Here is a 19,855-nt window from a genome sequence, read left to right as displayed (position 1 = left end):
TGGGAGCAGCAGAGCAGCGGACCGGAAGTCCTGACAAAGGACTGTGAGAACTGTTGAGAGGATCATAGTGAATACAAGTCTAGCTGATCTATCTCTCCTCATACAACACTGCCAACATCATAGGAAGCAATCTGGTTAGCCTTTGTTGTAGTTCTCTTGATTACAAGTGTGTCCTCCCCTGGATAAACACCATAGACCCTAGTAAATTTATACAGATGTACAGTGTACTGGTTGTATCACTGGCTAGTACAGAGCCTCTAACGTGCAGAATCGAATGAGGCTGCAGAGGGATGTAGACTCAGCCAACTCCATTAATGGCACAACCCTCCACACATTTGACGCTATCTTCAAAAGGTGGTGCCTTCGTAGTTGACATCCATCAAGGACCCTCACCACCCACTGTTTCAGGATCAATTTCTTCCCCTCTGCCATTATTAGATTTCTGAATGGTCCATGAACACTACTTTGCAATTCAAATTTTTTGTATCAGGGCAATTTTTATATTTTGCACTGTGCTACTGCCACAAGGCAACAAATTCCACAACATACGCCAGTGATAATAAACCCGATTCTGATTGAGTGTGTGGAGAAGAAATCAGATAAATCTGGGCTGGAAGAGCAGGTAGCACAAACATGAGAAAATCTGTAGATGCTGTCAATCTGAGTTCAGAGGAATGGTCTCGGCTCGAAACACCAGCTGTTTACTCGTTTCCAAAGATGCTGCCTGGCCTATTGAGTTCCTCCTACATTTAGTGTGTGTTGCTTTGGAAGGGCAGGTGTTGGGGTTCATTGGGAGAGAGTTTAGGGACTAGGGGTTATCTGTGGTCAGGAGCAGGTAGGTGATCCAGTGGTCAGGGGTGCCTAAATTCCATTAGCAGTTCGGGTAGTGTAAGCAACGAGCTGGGCTGTCATTAGATGAGTGTGGGACAAGAAAGATGTGGAGGCTTGTCAGCAGTCCACGAGAAGTTGGTCAAAAAAATAGGGTGGGAACAACCTGGATGCTGGAGGATGGGAGAGCCATCAGGTTGAATGAGTGTTTTATGCATAGTACATAGATTCCCAGAACTAAGCTCCACAACAATGGCTTATTTAGAGATACAGCACAGAACAGGTCCTCTCGATCCCTCGAGCCGCGCCATCCAGCTACCCGCCAATGTAACCCTGGCCTAATTGCAGGACAATTTACAATGACCAATTAACCTGATAACTGGTATGTCATTGGATTGTGGGAGGAAACCAGAGCACCCAGAGAAAACCCACGTGCACAATGGGAAGGAATGTACAAACTTGCTTACAGGGGACGCCAGAATTGAACACTGAAGTCCGACACTCTGAGCAGTAATAGCATCGCGCTAACTGCTATGCTACCATATTTCACATGGAGCTCCCAGGTTAAGTAACACGAAGGTTTCATAAGCCACTTCAGCAAGTTTATTCAGCAGCTAACCAGATGCCCCAAATTAATATGTTGAAGATCCTGAAAACGGAACATTTTGTCTTTCAGTAACTACCATACAAAACAGGACCAAAAATTAACAGCATTTCATCAAATCAATTTATTTTCACAGAAAAATACAATATACAATATGCAAGAACAGATATCTGAAAACATGGGGACTAGTTTGGAAAAAACAAATGATACTGTCAACAAAGATACAACAAAAATAAACTTCAACAGGTATTAAATGCATGAATGCACAAGACATGTCCAGACCAGAACACTGGAATGTTAGAGGTCACCACAATCCCTGTGGCTAATCACATAATGAAAAAAGAAACCAAGAGGGAGAGTACTGAATATCCGATCCAAAGCATTCACCTAATGCAAACGTCACCCACCCGAACTTTGGATGCACTTCAGTCTACGCAATGTGCTGTGTAGTTCACAACTTAAAGCATTTCGCACGTAACCACCTACAAAACAAGCCTCCTCCAAAAATGAAATATTAACATCAGCCAGCACATTAGATTGCATACTTATTTTAAACTGAAAGCATATTTCTGCACACAAGTTACAATGAGATGGAAAGTGTGATCTTAACAGTTTAAACATCAGCATTGAAATTAAAGGAGCTGGCTTACAATTAACCTTTCACATGGAAAGCAGTAGTGTCCAGATAGTTTTGAAGCTTATGTAATTATTACTGTTTTTGCAAGTCACCATTTTGCTTAACTGTTAATAGATTCTAACCCTCACGGTAAAGATTCTGGAAACCAAAGCTGCTGCTTTCTCTATGCTTAGTGCTTCAAGTATTTTTAAAAAACTACATAAAGACATAAAAGGTGCTGATTCGTGCATTAGAGATTTCCTGACCAAGAACTTTAACCAGCAGATTTTTTTATGTAATTAGTTACATTCAAATGTGTCAACGCCATCTGAAAATTAACGTGAAGATTAATTACATTTAAGTATTTGGGGAAATCTGCAGCAGCAGGGGAAAAGAATTAATGAAGTAGCTATTTAAAAGAGCAGACACAAGAATGAAGGGGCAGAACAGCCTCCTCCTGTACTGTACGAGTTCATGCACTGTCAGATATGGGCCCTACAACTATAGTGTTGACATCATTTCTATCTTAGATGCTGATATATCAGCTGTGCAGTTCAATATTGTTTTAATTTTACAGAACAGAAGTGGTTGCCCAACAGTTGCTGAGTTTTAGTCACCTGTTGACACCAGTTAAGCTGTCATTTCAGGCATAAACCGATTTCTTAATTTGGACCGCAGTTGACTCTTATAATTAATTACCTGTGGGTTAGAACTTGGACTGAAATAGTGAGATCAATGTGCTCTCAATAATGTATGCTTTACATAAAATATCCCCAAATTAACCCTTATTAAACCCTCAGCTATAAATTGGAGCATATGAATTATTTTTCTTTAAAACTCTTTAAAATAAAGGCATAATAAAACTTTCCCAGTTGGCCTGTAAGCAAAATTTCATCTAGATTTAACTAGGTATCTGTATCTATAAACTTCGACGTAAATTACTTCATAATTATTTTGAATTAGACTAGAATTTGTTCCAATCAATTTACACAATGTAGACATTTCCTTCATTGTTTTAGTTAAAATTGCCCCTGCATATACATTCTGTTATATTACATTCACACAACTTCATCATACCAAGGAAATTTTATGGCTACTATACAAAGTTATCATTTCCCAGTTTGAGAAACAAACATCTACTTTAAATGCTGCACAACAGAGATACAATGTGCACTTATTTCAGGAATACTGAAATTCCAGGTATAAAAATTCTGCTAGGAGAGCGACATTTTTAGAAGGGAAAGGCAACTCTCTACAGCCTCAATAAAACTGTTTCAATAAATACAAATTAGTTTGCAAACTGATTTCTTGCCCATAGTCTAGAGGCTGGTCAAATTTTAAAAAAATACTAATTCCTTCAATGCTTGCAGGATTATATTTATTGCCCAAACATGTGGTTTGCCAGGCTACTTCAAAGGATATTGTGCATGGCAAACAGGACTGAAATGTAAGAAAGAGCAGGTAGAAGTGGTTAGCAGAATTTTTATAGCAGCCATTCCTTTCTCTGCTTTTACCTCACAATCTACCAGCTTGATTGAATTTTATAAGCTGCTGTGTTCCGATTTGAACTTGGAAATTTGCAGCATCAAGGGGAAAGAACTAACAATGTAGCTATTTAAAAGAACAGACAGAGGTATGAAGGGACAGAATAGCCTCCTCCTGTACTGTACAAGTTCATGCACTACCAGATATGGGCCCTACAACTATAATATTGACAGCTTTTCTATCTTAGATGCTCATATATCAGCTCTGCAGTTCACCTGCAAGTATTACCATTACTGTTGATGAACAAATCTGATTTTCACTAGTTGTTATAAGGTGAACAATGGAGCTCCATTATTTTCATTAAACAAGGAACCGCTCAGCATTTATGTTCACTGTCAGCTCATGTTCAAACATTCAAAATAATTCTCTTCAATTTATTTATTATTTCGAAATGCAGCAAGTTAACAGGCCCTTCTGGCCCAATGAGCCTGTGATGCCCAATTACATGTTAGGAATGTGGGAGGTAACTGAAGCACTTGGAGGAAGTCCAGTCAATCACAGGGAAAATGTACAAATTCCTTATGGACAGCAGGAACAGTGAACCTGGGTCACTGGCACAGTAATAGTGTTACACTAGCCGCTACAGCACCTGCTGATCTTTTTTGTGTTTTGGCGGGGAAGTGGTGGGAAAATTGATCAAATTGAGAATGTCATCACAGTGCTCCCCAAATAGGAGAATGAGGGAAAATGCTGCTAAACCGTCTGCAATGTAAAGGAAACGTTGCACTTTAATGATGAGGAGTTTTAGGAATGGGGAAAATGGAAGGGTGGGGAACAATAGCTATGTTGCAGTAAGTTTCTGCTTTGGAGGCAGTAAAGAATTGGCCTTCAGCTCCTGGTCAATATTTATGAACACAAGTTGAGGAGGCAGGAGTGTCTTTGTGTTGCGCCTGGGTTCCCTATTTCAGCAACCCTCAGTAAATACACCCCAACTTTATATTCCCCAAAAAAAGCCTTTTTTGTTAAATACTTAATGAGAAGAAGAATTTAGAAAATCTTGATAGAAATTATTGTTGATCTGTGTGGGTGTTGATAACTGCCTCATTCAAAGACTTTATTCAAAATTAGGGATGGCTGATAACACACCACATTCTGATGGAATAGAAATTTATTGACAGGTTACTGCAATAGACAATTAATAGCATCTGAACATATAGACTGTTACTTCAGTGAACAGTTCTGCCAGATTGCAGTTTAAAATAATTAAATACCTATTTGTCCCCTTTAATAATCCTGTGAAATGCTTTTACAACCACCTAAACATTACACAAATGAGGCACAATAAACCCCACACCAACCCATTTGTACCTCTCCTGCACTTTCACTCATTACTTTCTGATCAAATTGAGAATGTCATCACAGTGCTCCCCAAATAGGAGAATGAGGGAAAATGCTGCTAAACCGTCTGCAACAAACAAGACTCTAGAGGAACTCAGCAAGTCAGACAACATCTGCGAAGGGAAATAATCAGTTGACATTTCAGTTGAGACCCTTCACCTGGACTGGGCTGGACTGCTAAATTGGCAACTATGTGCCAGTTTGTCTGTTACAGAAGAGTTCCATTCAGAACTTACTGCATTGAAGGCATTGAGCAGGAATAATGGTCAAGGAACTTTTCCTTAATATGGTTCCTTCCATCATTCCCCAGTCCATCAAGCATAACATGCCTTGCAGAAGCAAGAAGATTCCAAGGATCAAAGAACCTCTCATAAACTGCCTAGCAAATCAGCTCAAGTATAAAGCGAGCGTGTGTGTGTGTGTGTGTGTGTGTGTTTTTTTTTTGAGGCAGCAGCACAGGACTTAAGTTAAGGAGACAGCAACCAATACAGAATTTACTATACCACCTGGATGGGGGTTAGGATTGGGCTGAATTCCCCCCAGCAGTCAGAAACAGGAGTGAGATCAATGGAGATGCAAACAGTCCTTTGGTGCACAGTTGAACGATCTCTTGTGATGTAGTTAATTCTCCCTTCTTGAAGTGTACAGTCCAGAGAAATAGCAGAAGATCTAGCTACTGGTTGGTGGATGATGTAGAGAGGAATCATCAAAAAGTGGATTCTTGACCTCCATCTCTCCTGTCTGTGACAAGCAAAAGAAACGCATAAATTGTAAGACACAGCAGGAAGATGCAGAGGAAATGCATATGCTATTGAAACCTGCCTGGTGCCATTCCCATTCAGACTCTCTTGCCTACCTGAAGTGTTTCAGTTTTCAGAATGTAATCAAGAGTTGTGAATAGGCTTGAATCTGACAGGAACTGGCTGCTGATTCACAAGCCCTGCTGCTTAGAGAAGACTGCATGTTAATAGCCTTGTAAAGATGTAATAATATGGCTAATATCTGTTCTCTTTGCCTAGCTGTGAGGAGAATTAACATATGAAAAGCTTGGTGGACCTCCCTCCTCTGCATTGTCTTCACAGCACTTTATTCGCAAGTAGTAATAACAGTGTCCAGTGGCTGAAGCTGCAGTAAAACTTTTTCAAATTTCTTAATGATGCAACTTATTTACCCCTAAGTTGTGAAAAAATCAGAAACAAGTCAGAATTAACTTTTCATTGAAGCAGCTTCTCATTCTTCACCACTGTTGGTTTTCTCTCCTTTGCTCCCAGCTAAAGCTGTTGCCTCTGTGCGAGTGGAATTTATTCATCTTGAGTTTATTTGTTGGCAGCCTTGACCATGTATCTCTGTCAGATTATTTTACAGCAAAAAGTACCATGGCCAAGTACATTAGCTGACAACCACTTCTAATCCTTGTGTCTCTTATGGATCAGTTGGCAGAATATCATAAACACAAGGTCTGGTAGTTTTCCTGCCTGTAAGCTCTGCAATAAAAGTTTAATTTTGAGGACAAACTCTAGAATGACTCTGTCATGGAGTTCTCAGGAAGGGCATCTCTCCAGAGGTACCAAACTGCAGAAGGAATACTTTTCAGATGAAAAATTAAAACTAAAATCCTATATTCCTCCCTCAGGCGAATATAAAAGATGCTATCTCACACCACTTTGAAAAAGAGGCAGGCTGCCCTTCAGTTGTGTGCAAATTGGCCACTATATTTTCTATATTACAAGTGAATGCACTTCTACAGGTACTTCAGATTCTCTAAAGCATAATGGGGTAGTCTGAGATTATGAAAGGTATTGCACAGTTGGAAGCCCTTTTTCTTCTTGTTCCCAGTTGAAATCGGTGAAGGTCTTAAGTAAGTACTTTACCACTGTCACATAACTTTTATAAAAATTGAAGAATCATGATCATATAGTATGGAAACAGGCCCTTCTGTCCATCGAGCCTTTGCTGATCATCAGGCATCCCTTTACAGTAATCCCACACAATCCCCTTTTATTCTCCCCATTATCCCCAACACACCCATATATTATCACTCACCTACCCCATTCCAGGCAATTCACAGAGACCAATTAAAGTACCAGTTTATCTGTGCATGGGATATGGGAGGAAACCAGAGGACCTGGTGGAAACCAACACTGTTTCTCACAGGGAGAACATGCAAACACTGACAGTGTCCAATGTCAGGTTTAAATCTGGATATTTGGAGCTATGCGGCAAGGGCTCAATAGAATTACTTCTGAAATCCAGCTAATGCTGTGTGGACAATCTTGACAGCCATCTGACACATAACAAGGAATAAACAAACTGCTTGAGTGACTCAAGACATTGAGCAGCATCCACGGGAAAGGGGAAAGGGAACAGTAAACGTTTCCGGTCGAAACCCTGCATCAGGATTGAAATCGAAGAGGAAATGAAAGAGATGGAGACTGGTGGATTGAGCAGGGGTTAAGGATGATAGGATGGTTGTGCCAGGTAGGGGAGGAGAGGGAGGGGTGTGAAGTTGATAAACAATGACAAGTGGATGATAGATGGTAGCAGACAAAAGAGAGAAAAAAAAGAGGATGATAGAGCGAGGCCAGAGGAGGGGAGAATAAAGGTTGGTGACAGGTACTGAACAATGATAGCCAGGGACACAGTGCTGGAATCAGATAAGTAAAAGAGGTGATAATGAAGATCCCATAATTTCCCTTAACAAAGAGGTTATTGACAAACATTGCTGCAAAGTCACAAATGACTGGACTTTTGTGATGTGACCTTTCTTATGTGATATAATTTTCCTTTACACTGCAGAAGGTTGAGAAAAATACTGCAAACAGAAATCCTAGTGATCACAGACAAGCAAGTAGGTCATTTGCAGTTCCATGACAGTTGGTTTGTGTTTATAAATTAGAATCAGTATTTATGCATGAGAACCATATTCCAAAACACACCGTTTTGACTGATGAAATTGTTTAAGTATGATTCTCATTTTAAAGTAAAATAACTACATTTAGCAAGTTCATAGTTTAAAAAGTGATAAAGCAATAGATCAAACAGGATAGCAATTTAATAAAGAGCCCAACTAAAATGGGAATTAAAAAACACAGTTCCTAAGCCTGATGGATTGGCAGTCAAATTATACTGCTTGGAATTTCTGCACCAAGTTAGGATGTTTCAGGTTCCCTGGAAGATTGGATAAGAAATGCTCCAGCTGCTTGATCTGAAATGTCAGGATTGCTAAGTATGAAAGGCATCTGGAGTTACGACCAAGTATGAGTATTTCTTGGATCGTGTATTTCAGGAGGTGATAACACTGAAGTCAGAGAGTTCATGAAAGTATGTGGGTGGCTGTCGAAAAGTACAGAGAAAGGAAGAAATCTTCAGGTTATGCGCAAATCTATTCAGCAGCATAGACTGCTACAGATGACAAGCCCTTGAAGGAGGACAGTCAGAGTTTAGCACTTTAGGATGAAGGACTACATGGCAATGGGAAGGGTGAAAGTCTTGTTATGCTTCAATTTGGTACGACATTGGTAGTCACATCTGAAGTATTGAGTGCAGCATGGTGTTAGAAGTTTCTAATTTTGAGGATATCTGGAATCAACCCTGAAGCAAGAGAAACTTGTTCAAGTTGGATGGCTTGCAGTTTGAGGGAAATTTGAGGGAAGATTTATCAGTAGAGTTTGGGAGTATTTAAGGTAAACATGCAGGGAGATTGGCAGCAGCATGCAAAAGTGAAAATGGGGAAAAGTAGGAATGTCAGATAAAATCACAGTACATCATAGGTGAGATCTGGTTGGGAGATGACTAACTATGTAAAAGATAAAGACAGATTTAAAATGTGTGTATATAAACACACAGTATAGTGATTAAGGGTGACAAGCTTCAGGCACAAATAGCACTGAGGGAATATGATGTAATGGTAGTAAATGAAATAGCTCACAAATGGCAGAGTGGACTCATTCTTGGATGCAAAGTGTTCTGCAAAGATAGGTCAGAGATAGCAGTACTGATTAAGAGTTAGAGAGAGGTACTATTGAGAAGATAAACAGTAAGAGTTAAAAGCAAAAGGAATGCTTTTTTAACTAGTAGTATTCTATTAGACAATAGACAATAGGTGCAGGAGTTGGCCATTCGGCCCTTTGAGCCAGCACCACCATCCACTGTGATCATAGCTGATCATCCACAATCTGTACCCTGTTCCTGCCTTCTACCCATATCCCTTGACTCTGCTATCTTTAAGAGCTCTATCTAACTCTTTCTTGAAAGCATCCAGAGAATTGGCCTCCACTGCCTTCTGAGGCAGAGCATTCCACAGATCCATAACTCTCTGGATGAAAAAGTTTTTCCTCAACTCCGTTCTAAATGGCCTACCCCTTATTCTTAAACTGTGGCCTCTGGTTCTGGACTCCCCCAACATCGGGAACATGTTTCCTGCCTCTAGCGTGTCCAGTCCCTTAATAATCTTATATGTTTCAATCAGATCCCCTCTCATCCTTCTAAATTCTAGTGTATACAAGCCCAGTCGCTCCAATCTTTCAACATATGACAGCCCCGCGATCCCGGGAATTAACCTCGTGAACCTACGCTGCACTCCCTCAATAGCAAGAATGTCCTTCCTCAAATTTGGAGATCAAAACTGAACACAATACTCCAGGTGTGGTCTCACCAGGGCCCTGTACAACTGCAGAAGAACCTCTTTGCTCCTGTACTCAACTCCCCTTGTTATGAAGGCCAACATGCCATTAGCTTTCTTCACTGCCTGCTGTACCTGCATGCTTACTTTTGGTGACTGATGATCAAGGGCACCTAGATCGCGTTGTATTTCCCCTTTTCCTAATTTGACACCATTCATTAGGCATAAACTAGAGGGAATAGCAAAGCAAATCTGCAGGGATATCATAGTTGTGAAATGTAATGATATTGGGTCCAAAATTACCCCAGTATTGATTGGAATTATGTTAAAGTCAAGTCTAGTCAAGCTTATTGTCATTTCGACCATAAACTGCTGGTACAGTACACAGTAAAAATGAAACAACGTTCCTCCAGGACCCTGGTGCTACATGAAACAACACAAAACTACACTAGATTATGTGAGACAGCACAAGGCTATACTAGACTACGTAAAACATAAAAACTGCACTAGACTACAGACCTGCACAGGAATACATAAAGTGCACAAAACAGTGCAGGACAGTACAATAATTAATAAACAAGACAATAGGCACAGTAGAGGACAAATTACAATATAATGTAGATGTCAATCTAGACTCTGAATATTGAGGAGTCTGATGACTTGGGGGAAGAAACTGCTGCACAGTCTGGTTGTGAGAGCCCGAATACTTCGGTACCTTTTGCCAGATGGCAGGAGGGAGAAGAGTTTGTGTGAGGGGTGCGTGGAGTCAATGAATTTCTAAAATATTGCTAAAATCTGATCACTATATTTTTTATTGCTCAGAATGAGCAAACAAGTGGTGATGAAATATAATACAATTAACATTAAATGAAATATGTTGGCAGAATGAGTGAAATGACAATATAGAATGAATGGCAGTGTCCTAAGGAAAGATGCAGGCATGGAAAGATGCAGGAATACATGTACACAGGAAGGTACCAAAAGATGAGAAAGTGGTTACTTAGGAACATAGAATCCTAGGTTTGATGATGGATACATAACTCACTAAAGGGAAGATTTCAAGTTGACGCTTGAATTACTCACTTGTGGGAGAGGCGGCACAAGGTTTAAAAAGTGCTTGGGGCCTTTCAGGACTCTTTGGCAGTCTGCAATCATGTGGTCTATTGGGCACTTAGTAAAGGACAATAAAAAGACGTGAGGTGCAAGTGGAGTGGCCATTGTTGGAGTAGGCCAATGCTAGAGTGGCAAGACTTTGCTTCAACAGACCTTGGTGAGTACAGGCAGAGAGTAAGGGTGTTGAGTCTTTAACCATTTATTTGATTGCAGAACATAGGCTTGAGAGGTCAGAGCCAAAAATATAACAAGCTTGGCTGAATGTGACCTAGGTGAGTGCGAAACTCAAAGGTTTCAGAAACAAGTCACCGATAAGAACAAGCAAGCTTTTGTTTTACACAAAATGCTGGTGGGACACAGCAGGCCAGGCAGCATCTATAGGGAGAAGCGCTGTCGACGTTTCGGGCCGAGACCCTTCTAGTCCTGACGAAGGGTCTCGGCCCGAAACGTCAACAGCGCTTCTCCCTACAGATGCTGCCTGGCCTGCTGTGTTCCACCAGCATTTTGTGTTTGTTGTTTGAATTTCCAGCATCTGCAGATTTCCTCGTGTTTAAACTTTTGTTTTGTTGTCTGTAATCCTTAGTCCTTAATTTAGAGTAGGCAGGACGCTAGTTAAGGTGATAAAATGTTCCTACTGTAAGATGTGTTCCTACTGTAAGATGTGGGTTCTCAGGGTACCTAGAAGTCTCCCTAATGACTGGATATTAAGCTCCCAATTATGATCTTCCTTCAGCCATGTCTCAGTGATGCCCACATCATCATACTTGCCTTTTTTAACAGCGCTACAAGATCATCCACCTTATTCCGTATACTATGCACAAGGAAATATAATACCTTCAGTCTTGCATTCATCACCCTTTTAGTGTAGTGGATAGTGTAGAAGACTGGCAAACAATACTGCAGGTTATAGATCAGCTGCAGATATGGGTGGAGAAATGGCAGATGGTGTTTCATCTAGCCAAATGTGAAATGCTGCACCTTGCTAGGTCAAATGTAAAATGTCAGTGTACTATTAAGGGCTAGACTCTTAACAGTATTGATGAGCAGAAGGATCTTGGGGGTCCAAGATCACAGCTCCTTAAAAGTGGCTACACAGGTTGAAAATGTGATTAGGAAGACATATGGTATACTTGCTTTATTAGTTGAGCCACTGAGCTCAACAGTCAGGAAGTTACCACATCCCTCGAGTATTGCAGACAGTTCTGGATGCCTCTTTATAGCAAAACTGTCAAGGCTTTGGAGAGGATGCAAAAGAGGCTACTGCTGGATTAGAGTGTATGTGCTGTAACGAGAGGTTGGACAAACTTGAGTTGTTTTCTCTTGAGAGGCAGTGGCTGAGGGGGATTGGATAGAGGTTTATAACATTTTGAGGTGCATAGATAGACGGACAGTATCTTTTTCCCAAGGATTTTATACAGAAAGTTGTGGCTTCCTGCAATGCGCTGCCTGAGGTAGTGGTAGAGGCAGATAATTAGGGCAGGGGTTCCCAACATTGGGTCCACGGAACCTTGCTCAATGGCATTGGTCCATGGCATAGAAAACCCCAGCATTAGGGATTTTTAAGAGACACTTAGAAAGGTACATGAATATGAGGGAAATGGAAGGATATGGAGATTGTGTAGGTACAGGGGATAAGTTTAGTTCACTATTTGAGTACTAATTTAGTTGGTTCCATATAACATTGTGAGCTGAAGGGTCTGTTCCTGTGCTGTACTGTTCTAAATCATGCTACAAATAGAGTTCTACATTCCATTCTGATCACCTTACTTGAAGAAAGATGTTGAGACGGTGCAGAACAGCTCCAAAGCAGGATCTGGGGGAGAAGGAGCCCTCCTTGGGAGCAAAGTAGGATAGATAGAGTTGTTCAAGATCATGATGGACTTGAATAGGATAACTAAAGTTGTACTATTACCTGATGGTTCCAAAAAGATGATTGGAAAAAGCAGTTTTGGTGATGCGTGGGGAAGGGGTGAAAGAGGAGGAGGAGAGAAATGTGGGTTAAAAAAAACCTCAGAAATCCTTCTGTGCAAGGACCACAGAAACAGAGGGCAACTGGCATATTTGAAAATGATTTGGATTGGCACCTGTGAGGAAAATACTTTGCAGGTCTAAGGGGAAAAAAGCAGAGGAGAGGGACAGAATGGATTGCTCTACCAAGAGCCAACATGGACAATGGGTAGGTAGGCTTATTTCTGCACTGTAGCAATTCAACAGTTACTTACTGGAGCCAGTCCTGGGCACTCGTATACGGTGAAATCACCATCTTCATTTTCTCCTTCAGATTCTGTAGCTGAATCTGCTACTTTGGATTCATCTTTATTTCTGCATAGCAGAAGTACAATTGTCAGGAGTCTATAGCCAACATAACAGCTTTTAGCAGAGTATATTAAATCACATAAATATGGCGTACTGAGATAACACTTGGAAAATCATCATTTTATGGCATATGTTAGAGCAGCTCAGTAAACATACAAAAGAAATTTTGCTCCTGAAATCTGTCTCTTTCCTTTCCAGCCAATTAGTCTTCTCAGTACTGTGCCAAGGTTGTCATTACGACAGCTCACATCTTGAACAAAGTCCATTAGTTGATCTAATTAACAGGTCCAAATCATTGTTTAAATAGTAGTCAGAATTCTGAATAGCCTCAATGTTCTCAACTTAGTGAACCTTGTAATTGCAATGCCACCTTTGAAATGGACAGCAGCCTGTTAAACCCATTTTAACCACAGTTTTTATTTGTTTTGATTGAATGAAACACTAATTGGATCACTCGTAATACTCACTTTTCCATTGATAACATTTGCTGCTTTTGGTGTTGGTAATGGTACATCTGCGCACTCTGTGCCAGTTTATTGTCCCCATTCTGAAAAAAGACACAAAGTTAGGAAGAAGTTACATTCAATATTTTGAACATCAATATTAAAATACCTCATGGAACATTTGTAATTTAAGATGAGGGAGATTGTTCATCCCATCAGACCTTAAGGGAACTTTGAAAATAGTTTTCTAATTAATTAGTTACATCAGCTTATTCTCTCCAAGAGCAAAGAAAATCTTCTTTTAAAGTATACTGTACACATGATTCTGTTTTGCCAATATTGAATCTGCCATCTCTCCCTAGTGAAGAACAATTTACTGCTTAAAAAATATTCCACAGCCAGTCACAGAGTCATAGAAAAGTACAGCACAGAAGCAAGCTTTACTGCTCTTCTAGTTTGTGTCAAACCTTTTAAACTGCCTACTTGCATTGACTTGCACCAGGACTACAGCCATTTGTCAGTCATCCGAGTACCTACCCAAACTTCTCTTAAACATGGAAATCGAGCTCACATGCACTGGCAACTCATTTCACACTCTCACAACCCTCTGAGTGAAGAAGTTTCTGTTCATGTTTCCCTTAAACTTTTCACTTTTCATCCTTAACCCATGACCTCTAGTTCGAATTCCACCCAACCTCAACTGAAAAAGCCTGCTTGCATTTACCCTTCACATGCTATGGTTCATGGTATCAGTTTCCTTTAGGAATGTAGGGTAATAGCAAAGAGATGCTCAAACAGGAGTCACAGGACTGAGTAGACAAGTTATTAGAAGTCCCAACAGCAAAGAGAAACTCAAAATTTAAAAAAGACTATGGAGAGCAAGTACTTTCTAGATGGTGGTAAGTATATGTATGATCATCTTCTTATAACATTGATGGTGATAAGATGAGCAAACTTTCCACTCTCATCTATCAAAGTTCAAAATAAATTTATTAAGTACATATATGTCAACATATCCTTAGATTCATTTTCTTATAGGATTACTTAATAAATTCAATAACAATAATAGAATCAAAGACTGCGCTAGCAGGGTGGACAACCAATGTTCAAAAGACAACAGTCTGTGCAAATACAAAAAGTAGAAATAATAAATAATAATAAGTAAACTAACAAGTATCTTTCTTTTTCAATATTTTTATTAATTTCTTACGTAAAAGAATACAGGGTACAGTAAGATATAGGATATATAATATATATCAATTACAATATATTGAAATCACAGATGAAGTGTAATTACCTCATATCTATATAAATTAAATTTAAACATAAAATTGAAAAGAAATAATTTCATTATACAAAAAATCTAAACCCACTACCAAAAAAACCAGTACCTTGGTTAAAAAAAAGAAAAGGAAAAAATCCTTAACATATAGTAAAACATATTATTAGCCAACATCTGTGCTTCATAGCAAATCAAAGATTTTGAAAGTAATTCAAAAAAGGTCCCCACAATGTTAAAAAATCTTGTCTAGATTCAGAAATTGAACAGCGAATCTTCTCTAAATTTAAGCAAGACATAACATCATGTAACCAATGAGTATGAGTAGGCAGAGTGGCATCCTTCTACTTAAGCAACAATGCCCTCCTGGCTATAAGAGAAATAAAGGCCAAAATATGAAAATCGTGTGTCTCCAAAATAATATCATTTCCTCCAACAATACCAAATAAGGTAGTCAAAGCATTAAGTTTAAAATTTACTTTAAAAAGCAATGACAAAGTTCGAAATACTTCCAATATTTTTCAAAACTCAGACAAGTCCAAAACATATGGATTAGTGAAGCTTCTTCATTATTACATCTATCACAATAGGGAGATATATCCGAATACAAACGAGACAGCTTATCTTTAGACATATGGGCTCTATGAACCACTTTAAATTGTAGAAGGGAATGAGGGGCACATAACAATGAGGTATTAACAGATTTAAAAGTTTCATTCCAAGTATCCTCAGAAATTGAAATCTGTAAATCTTGTTCCCAAAGCTTTTTAATTTTATCTAAAAGAATATTTCTCATTCCCAACAACATACCATAAATGTTAGATATAGATGCGTTATAGAAGGGTTTCAAATTAAAAATTATATCAAGTAAATTTTTATCTGGACTTTTAGGAAATGTATGTACTTGAGAATGCAAGAAGTCTCTAATTTGTAAATATCGAAAAAGTGAGTTCTCAGTAGACAATAATTAAGTGACAGTTGTTCAAATGAAAAGAGACTATCTCCAACAAACAAATCATGAAAACGTTTAATACCCAATCTATTCCACTCTTTAAAACTACATCAGACATAGAAGGTTTAAAAAATAATTAGAAAAAATGGGACTGGAAAGTGAAAAACTCAATAAACCAAAATATTTTCTAAATTGTACCCAAATCCTCAAAGTGTGTTTAACTACAAAATTATCAGTTAAATTACTTAAAGATAAAGGAATTGAGGATCCGAGAAGAGAAATGATGGAAAATTTATTAACAGTTAGCTTCTAAAGAAACCCAGATCAGATAGTCCTCTCGATTAATATAATATAACCAAAACGTAAGATTCCATATGTTGACTGCCCAGTAATAAATGCTGAAATTGGCTAAATCTCCATTCTTTTTAGCTTTTTGAAGATGAACTTTATTTAATCGAGAATTTAGGCAAAATATTAATGTTAATAGAATTGATTCAGCCAATCAACAAAAATGAGAAGGGTGACCAACTAGATAGTACCTTCTTAACGTAATTCAGAAGTGTAAAAAAAGGAATTTATAATTCCTAGTGATTGTTACGCCCAAGTAAGTAAAATGATTTCTTACAATTTTAAAAGGAAGGTTAGTTTTGACTAATACCAAATTATTCAAAGGAAAAAGTTCACTCTTATGAAAGTTAAGTTTATATCCTGAAAACTGACTAAAGCTAGAGAGTAAAGTAAAGAAGGTAAGGAAGACTCCACATTAGAAATGTAAAAGAAAAGGTTATCAGCATAAAGCAAAACTTCGTAGGTAATACCCCTCCTTAAAATACTAGTGATATCATTAGATTCCCAGAAAGCTATAGCTAAAGGTTCTAAAACCAAACAAAAAGCAAAAGACTCAAAGAACAACCTTGTCTAGTTCCACGATGAATTTTAAATGATTTAGAGTACAGAGAGTTAGTAAGAACCTGAGCAGAGGGAGATAAATAAAGTAACTTAATCCATTGAATAAAATCGGGCCCAAAGTTAAACTCTCCTGAAGTTTTAAATAGATCATTCCATTCAACCCAATCAAAGGCCTTCTCAGCATCTAAGGGTATCACATATTCAGAAATCTCTTTAGAAAGAGAATAAATAACATTTAGTAAACGACGAATATTAAAGTGGGATTATCAATTTTTGATAAATCCAGTCTGATCATCAGAGATAATAGATGGCAAATATTTTCAATCCTACAAGCCAAAAGTTTAGATAAAATTTTAGTATCAACATTAAGTAAGGAAATAGATCTATAAGAAGAGCATTCAAATGGTTCCTTATTCTTTTTAAGAATAAGCAAACTAGAAGCTCATAAAAAGATTACCTAATTTAAAAGAGTCAGAAAGGACTGAATATAAATGAGGTATAAGCAAAAACGAAAAAGCCTTATAAAACTCTCCAGAAAATCCATCAGGACCCAGAGCCTTCTCTGAGTGCAAAGAGTGAACAACCTTGGCAATTTCCTCATAAGAAATAGGTTGATCCAACAATTTTCAAGTATCATCAGAAAGTGTAGGAATGTTTAATCAACCTAAAAAATTATTCATTAGAGTATTACCTTTAGGAGGATCAGAACTATAAATTTTAGAGTAAAATTCTCTAAAAGCATCGTTTATTTCTAAATGATCAGATGTTTTATCACCATTAGCTTTACAAATTTCTTTAATTTGACGTTTAACTATAAAGGTCTTTAATTGGTTAGCTAATAGTTTACCCAATTTTTCTCCATGAACATAAAACTGAATTTTATCTTTTAAAAGTTGCATTTCAATTGTTAAAGTTAAAAGCAGATCATATTTAGTTTGAATTTCAACACGTCTTTTATATAAAACAGGATCTGGAGCCAAAGCATGTTTTTGGTCTAATTGTTTCAACCGATTGGCTAATTCAATTCTTCCTTATTAGCTTTTTTCTTAACAGATGTGGTAAAGGAAATAATGTTACCTCTAATATAAGCCTTAAAAGCATCCCATATGATAAGACTAGAAGTCTCTTCTAGCGTATTCTCTTCAAAAAAAAAGAATAATTTGTCTCTTCAAAAATTTTAAAAAATCTTTATCTGATAACAAATTTGGATTAAAATGCCAGAATCTGTTTATTTGGGAGACACCCGGAAGATTTAAAGATAAAAACACAGGAGCATGATCTGAAACAGCAATTTCTTTATATTGACAGGAACGAACCAATGGAATCAATTGGCTATCAATTAAAAAAAATTCAATCTTGGAATAGGAATGATGAACATGAGAAAAAAATGAGTACTCTTTATCAGTTGGATGCAAAAAATGCCAAATATCAACAATATCACTTTTCATTAGAAAAGATTGGATAAAGGAGGCAGATCTGCTACAAGTCAATCATTTACAAGAAAAATGATCTAAGACAGGATCTAAATAGCAGTTGATGTCTCCTCCTAAAACCAAAGAATATAAACTTAAGTCTGGTAAAAGCAAAAAAAAAGTTCAAAAAAGCCTGGATCATCTATATTCAGGGCATACAAATTAACAAAAACCATTAATTTATTATCTAATTTCCCTGACACTATAACAAAATGCCCATTGGTTTCAGACACTACATTATATTGAATGGACGAAACTGAATTGTTTATAAGAATCGAAACTCCTCTTGTCTTAGCCTAAAAGGAGGAATGGAAAGATACACCTTTCCAATGGCTGAAAAGATGTAAATTTTCACATTTATGAACATGTGTTTCTTGTAAAAAAAATAATTGAGACATTCAATTTCTTAATATAATTAAATATCTTGTTATGTTTCACAGGATGGTTTAATCCTTTCACATTAAAACTAAGTAAATTAATTGCATGATCCATTTTAAATATTACTTAAAAGAGAGGTTAGAATAAAAACAGCAGGAATATATATTAAATCCAAACAATGAGCTTTAAGATAAAGTAACCAAGCAACAAATGAAGCTAAGAGAACCAAACAGCTGATTGAAAAAAAGAAAACCACCCCCAACCCCTGCCCAAAGAGAGAAGGTTGACCAAAGAACAGTTAACAGCTATATCTATCATTCCTTCCCAAAACAAACTACTGGCTGAGATCCCAAAAAAATTTTCAATACTAAACTGTATTCCAACAAGACATAACAAGAAACAGAGCAAAATTAAACGTATTAAAAAAAAATCATAGAAAATTATAGTATAAAAAAATTAGAAAGACATATGAAAGCTGAAAACATATTAGCTTAAAAAGTATTAACTCAAAGAAAACTTACTAATATTAAATCTTAAATTTTCTAAACAAGGGAATAAAAGTACAAAAAAATTAGATAAGGTATACCAAAAGTAAAAAAAAACCAATTGTTCATAAAAGAAAGTAATGAACAACTAGACCGCTGATTTAAAAAAAAAATCCATCAAGCAGACGCAACATAAATTTGTGTAAAGAGTTATTGAACAGTTAAATTGATTCGGCACTCAAGAAATCCTGTGCCTCTTAAGCCGACTGGAACCATCTCTGAGAGCTATTTTTCAAAATGAGTCCAAGATGAGCAAGGTAACGAAGAGAGGTTTTAAAACCTTTATTATAGAGCTTCAACATGACTTTTTTAAACTTGAAGTGTTCATTCAACACCTCAGGTGAAAAATCTTCCACAATTCTCTGAACTTCTGATCTTCATAATCAATCATACCTTTCCGACGAGCTTCATGAATTAAAAGTTCCTTTGTTTGAAGATTGTGTAGGCAAATTATCACTGAACGGGGTTATCCTTCTGCGGGAAGTCTTGGTACAGGCGTTGTGAGGTCGGTCTATTTTAGGTGGAGATCTTAAAATATTCTGAAATAAATTAGCTAAAAGGTTTGCAAAAAATTCTGAAGGCTGATTGCCTTCCCATGACTCCAGAATATGTAAATTATTTCTTCTATTTCTATTTTCTAAGTCGACAATCTTCTGTCTTAGAGTTTCATTAACCTTTAACTGTTTATCATAGATCTGTTCCAGGTCATTAATCTTCACGTTGAACATCGTCAAAGAGACTTTGTTCTCTTTTATCCGTTTATCGTGTTCACTTAAATTTTTAGAATAGAGTCCAATTTTACATCCATTCGTTTAAATTCAGCGCTGAGTTGCTGGAACTCCTCCGAAAGTTCATTTTTATGCTGCAGAAGTGTCTCCATAATAGCTTCCAAAGTT

The 19,855-nt window shown here is 37.6% G+C and overlaps 1 protein-coding gene across 2 annotated transcripts in view; it reads right to left on the bottom strand.

Moving 5' to 3' along the window:
- Positions 1-1,532: 1,532 nt before the first annotated feature.
- Positions 1,533-19,855, bottom strand: part of LOC140731026 (neural proliferation differentiation and control protein 1-like) — a 199,222-nt gene continuing 180,899 nt past the window's right edge. For both annotated transcript variants that reach the window (XM_073052206.1, XM_073052208.1), the window contains 3 exons: positions 13,449-13,528; positions 12,888-12,987; positions 1,533-5,672 (listed from right to left, as the gene is read on the bottom strand). In XM_073052206.1, the coding sequence (XP_072908307.1) occupies positions 5,601-5,672; positions 12,888-12,987; positions 13,449-13,528 (252 nt within the window). In that variant the 3' untranslated portion in view covers positions 1,533-5,600. The remainder of the gene's footprint in view (positions 5,673-12,887; positions 12,988-13,448; positions 13,529-19,855) is intronic.

Source organism: Hemitrygon akajei, chromosome 7 (genome assembly GCF_048418815.1).
Source record: "Hemitrygon akajei chromosome 7, sHemAka1.3, whole genome shotgun sequence".
Taxonomy (NCBI): domain Eukaryota; kingdom Metazoa; phylum Chordata; class Chondrichthyes; order Myliobatiformes; family Dasyatidae; genus Hemitrygon; species Hemitrygon akajei.
This window is presented reverse-complemented; position numbering and strand designations above follow the sequence as displayed.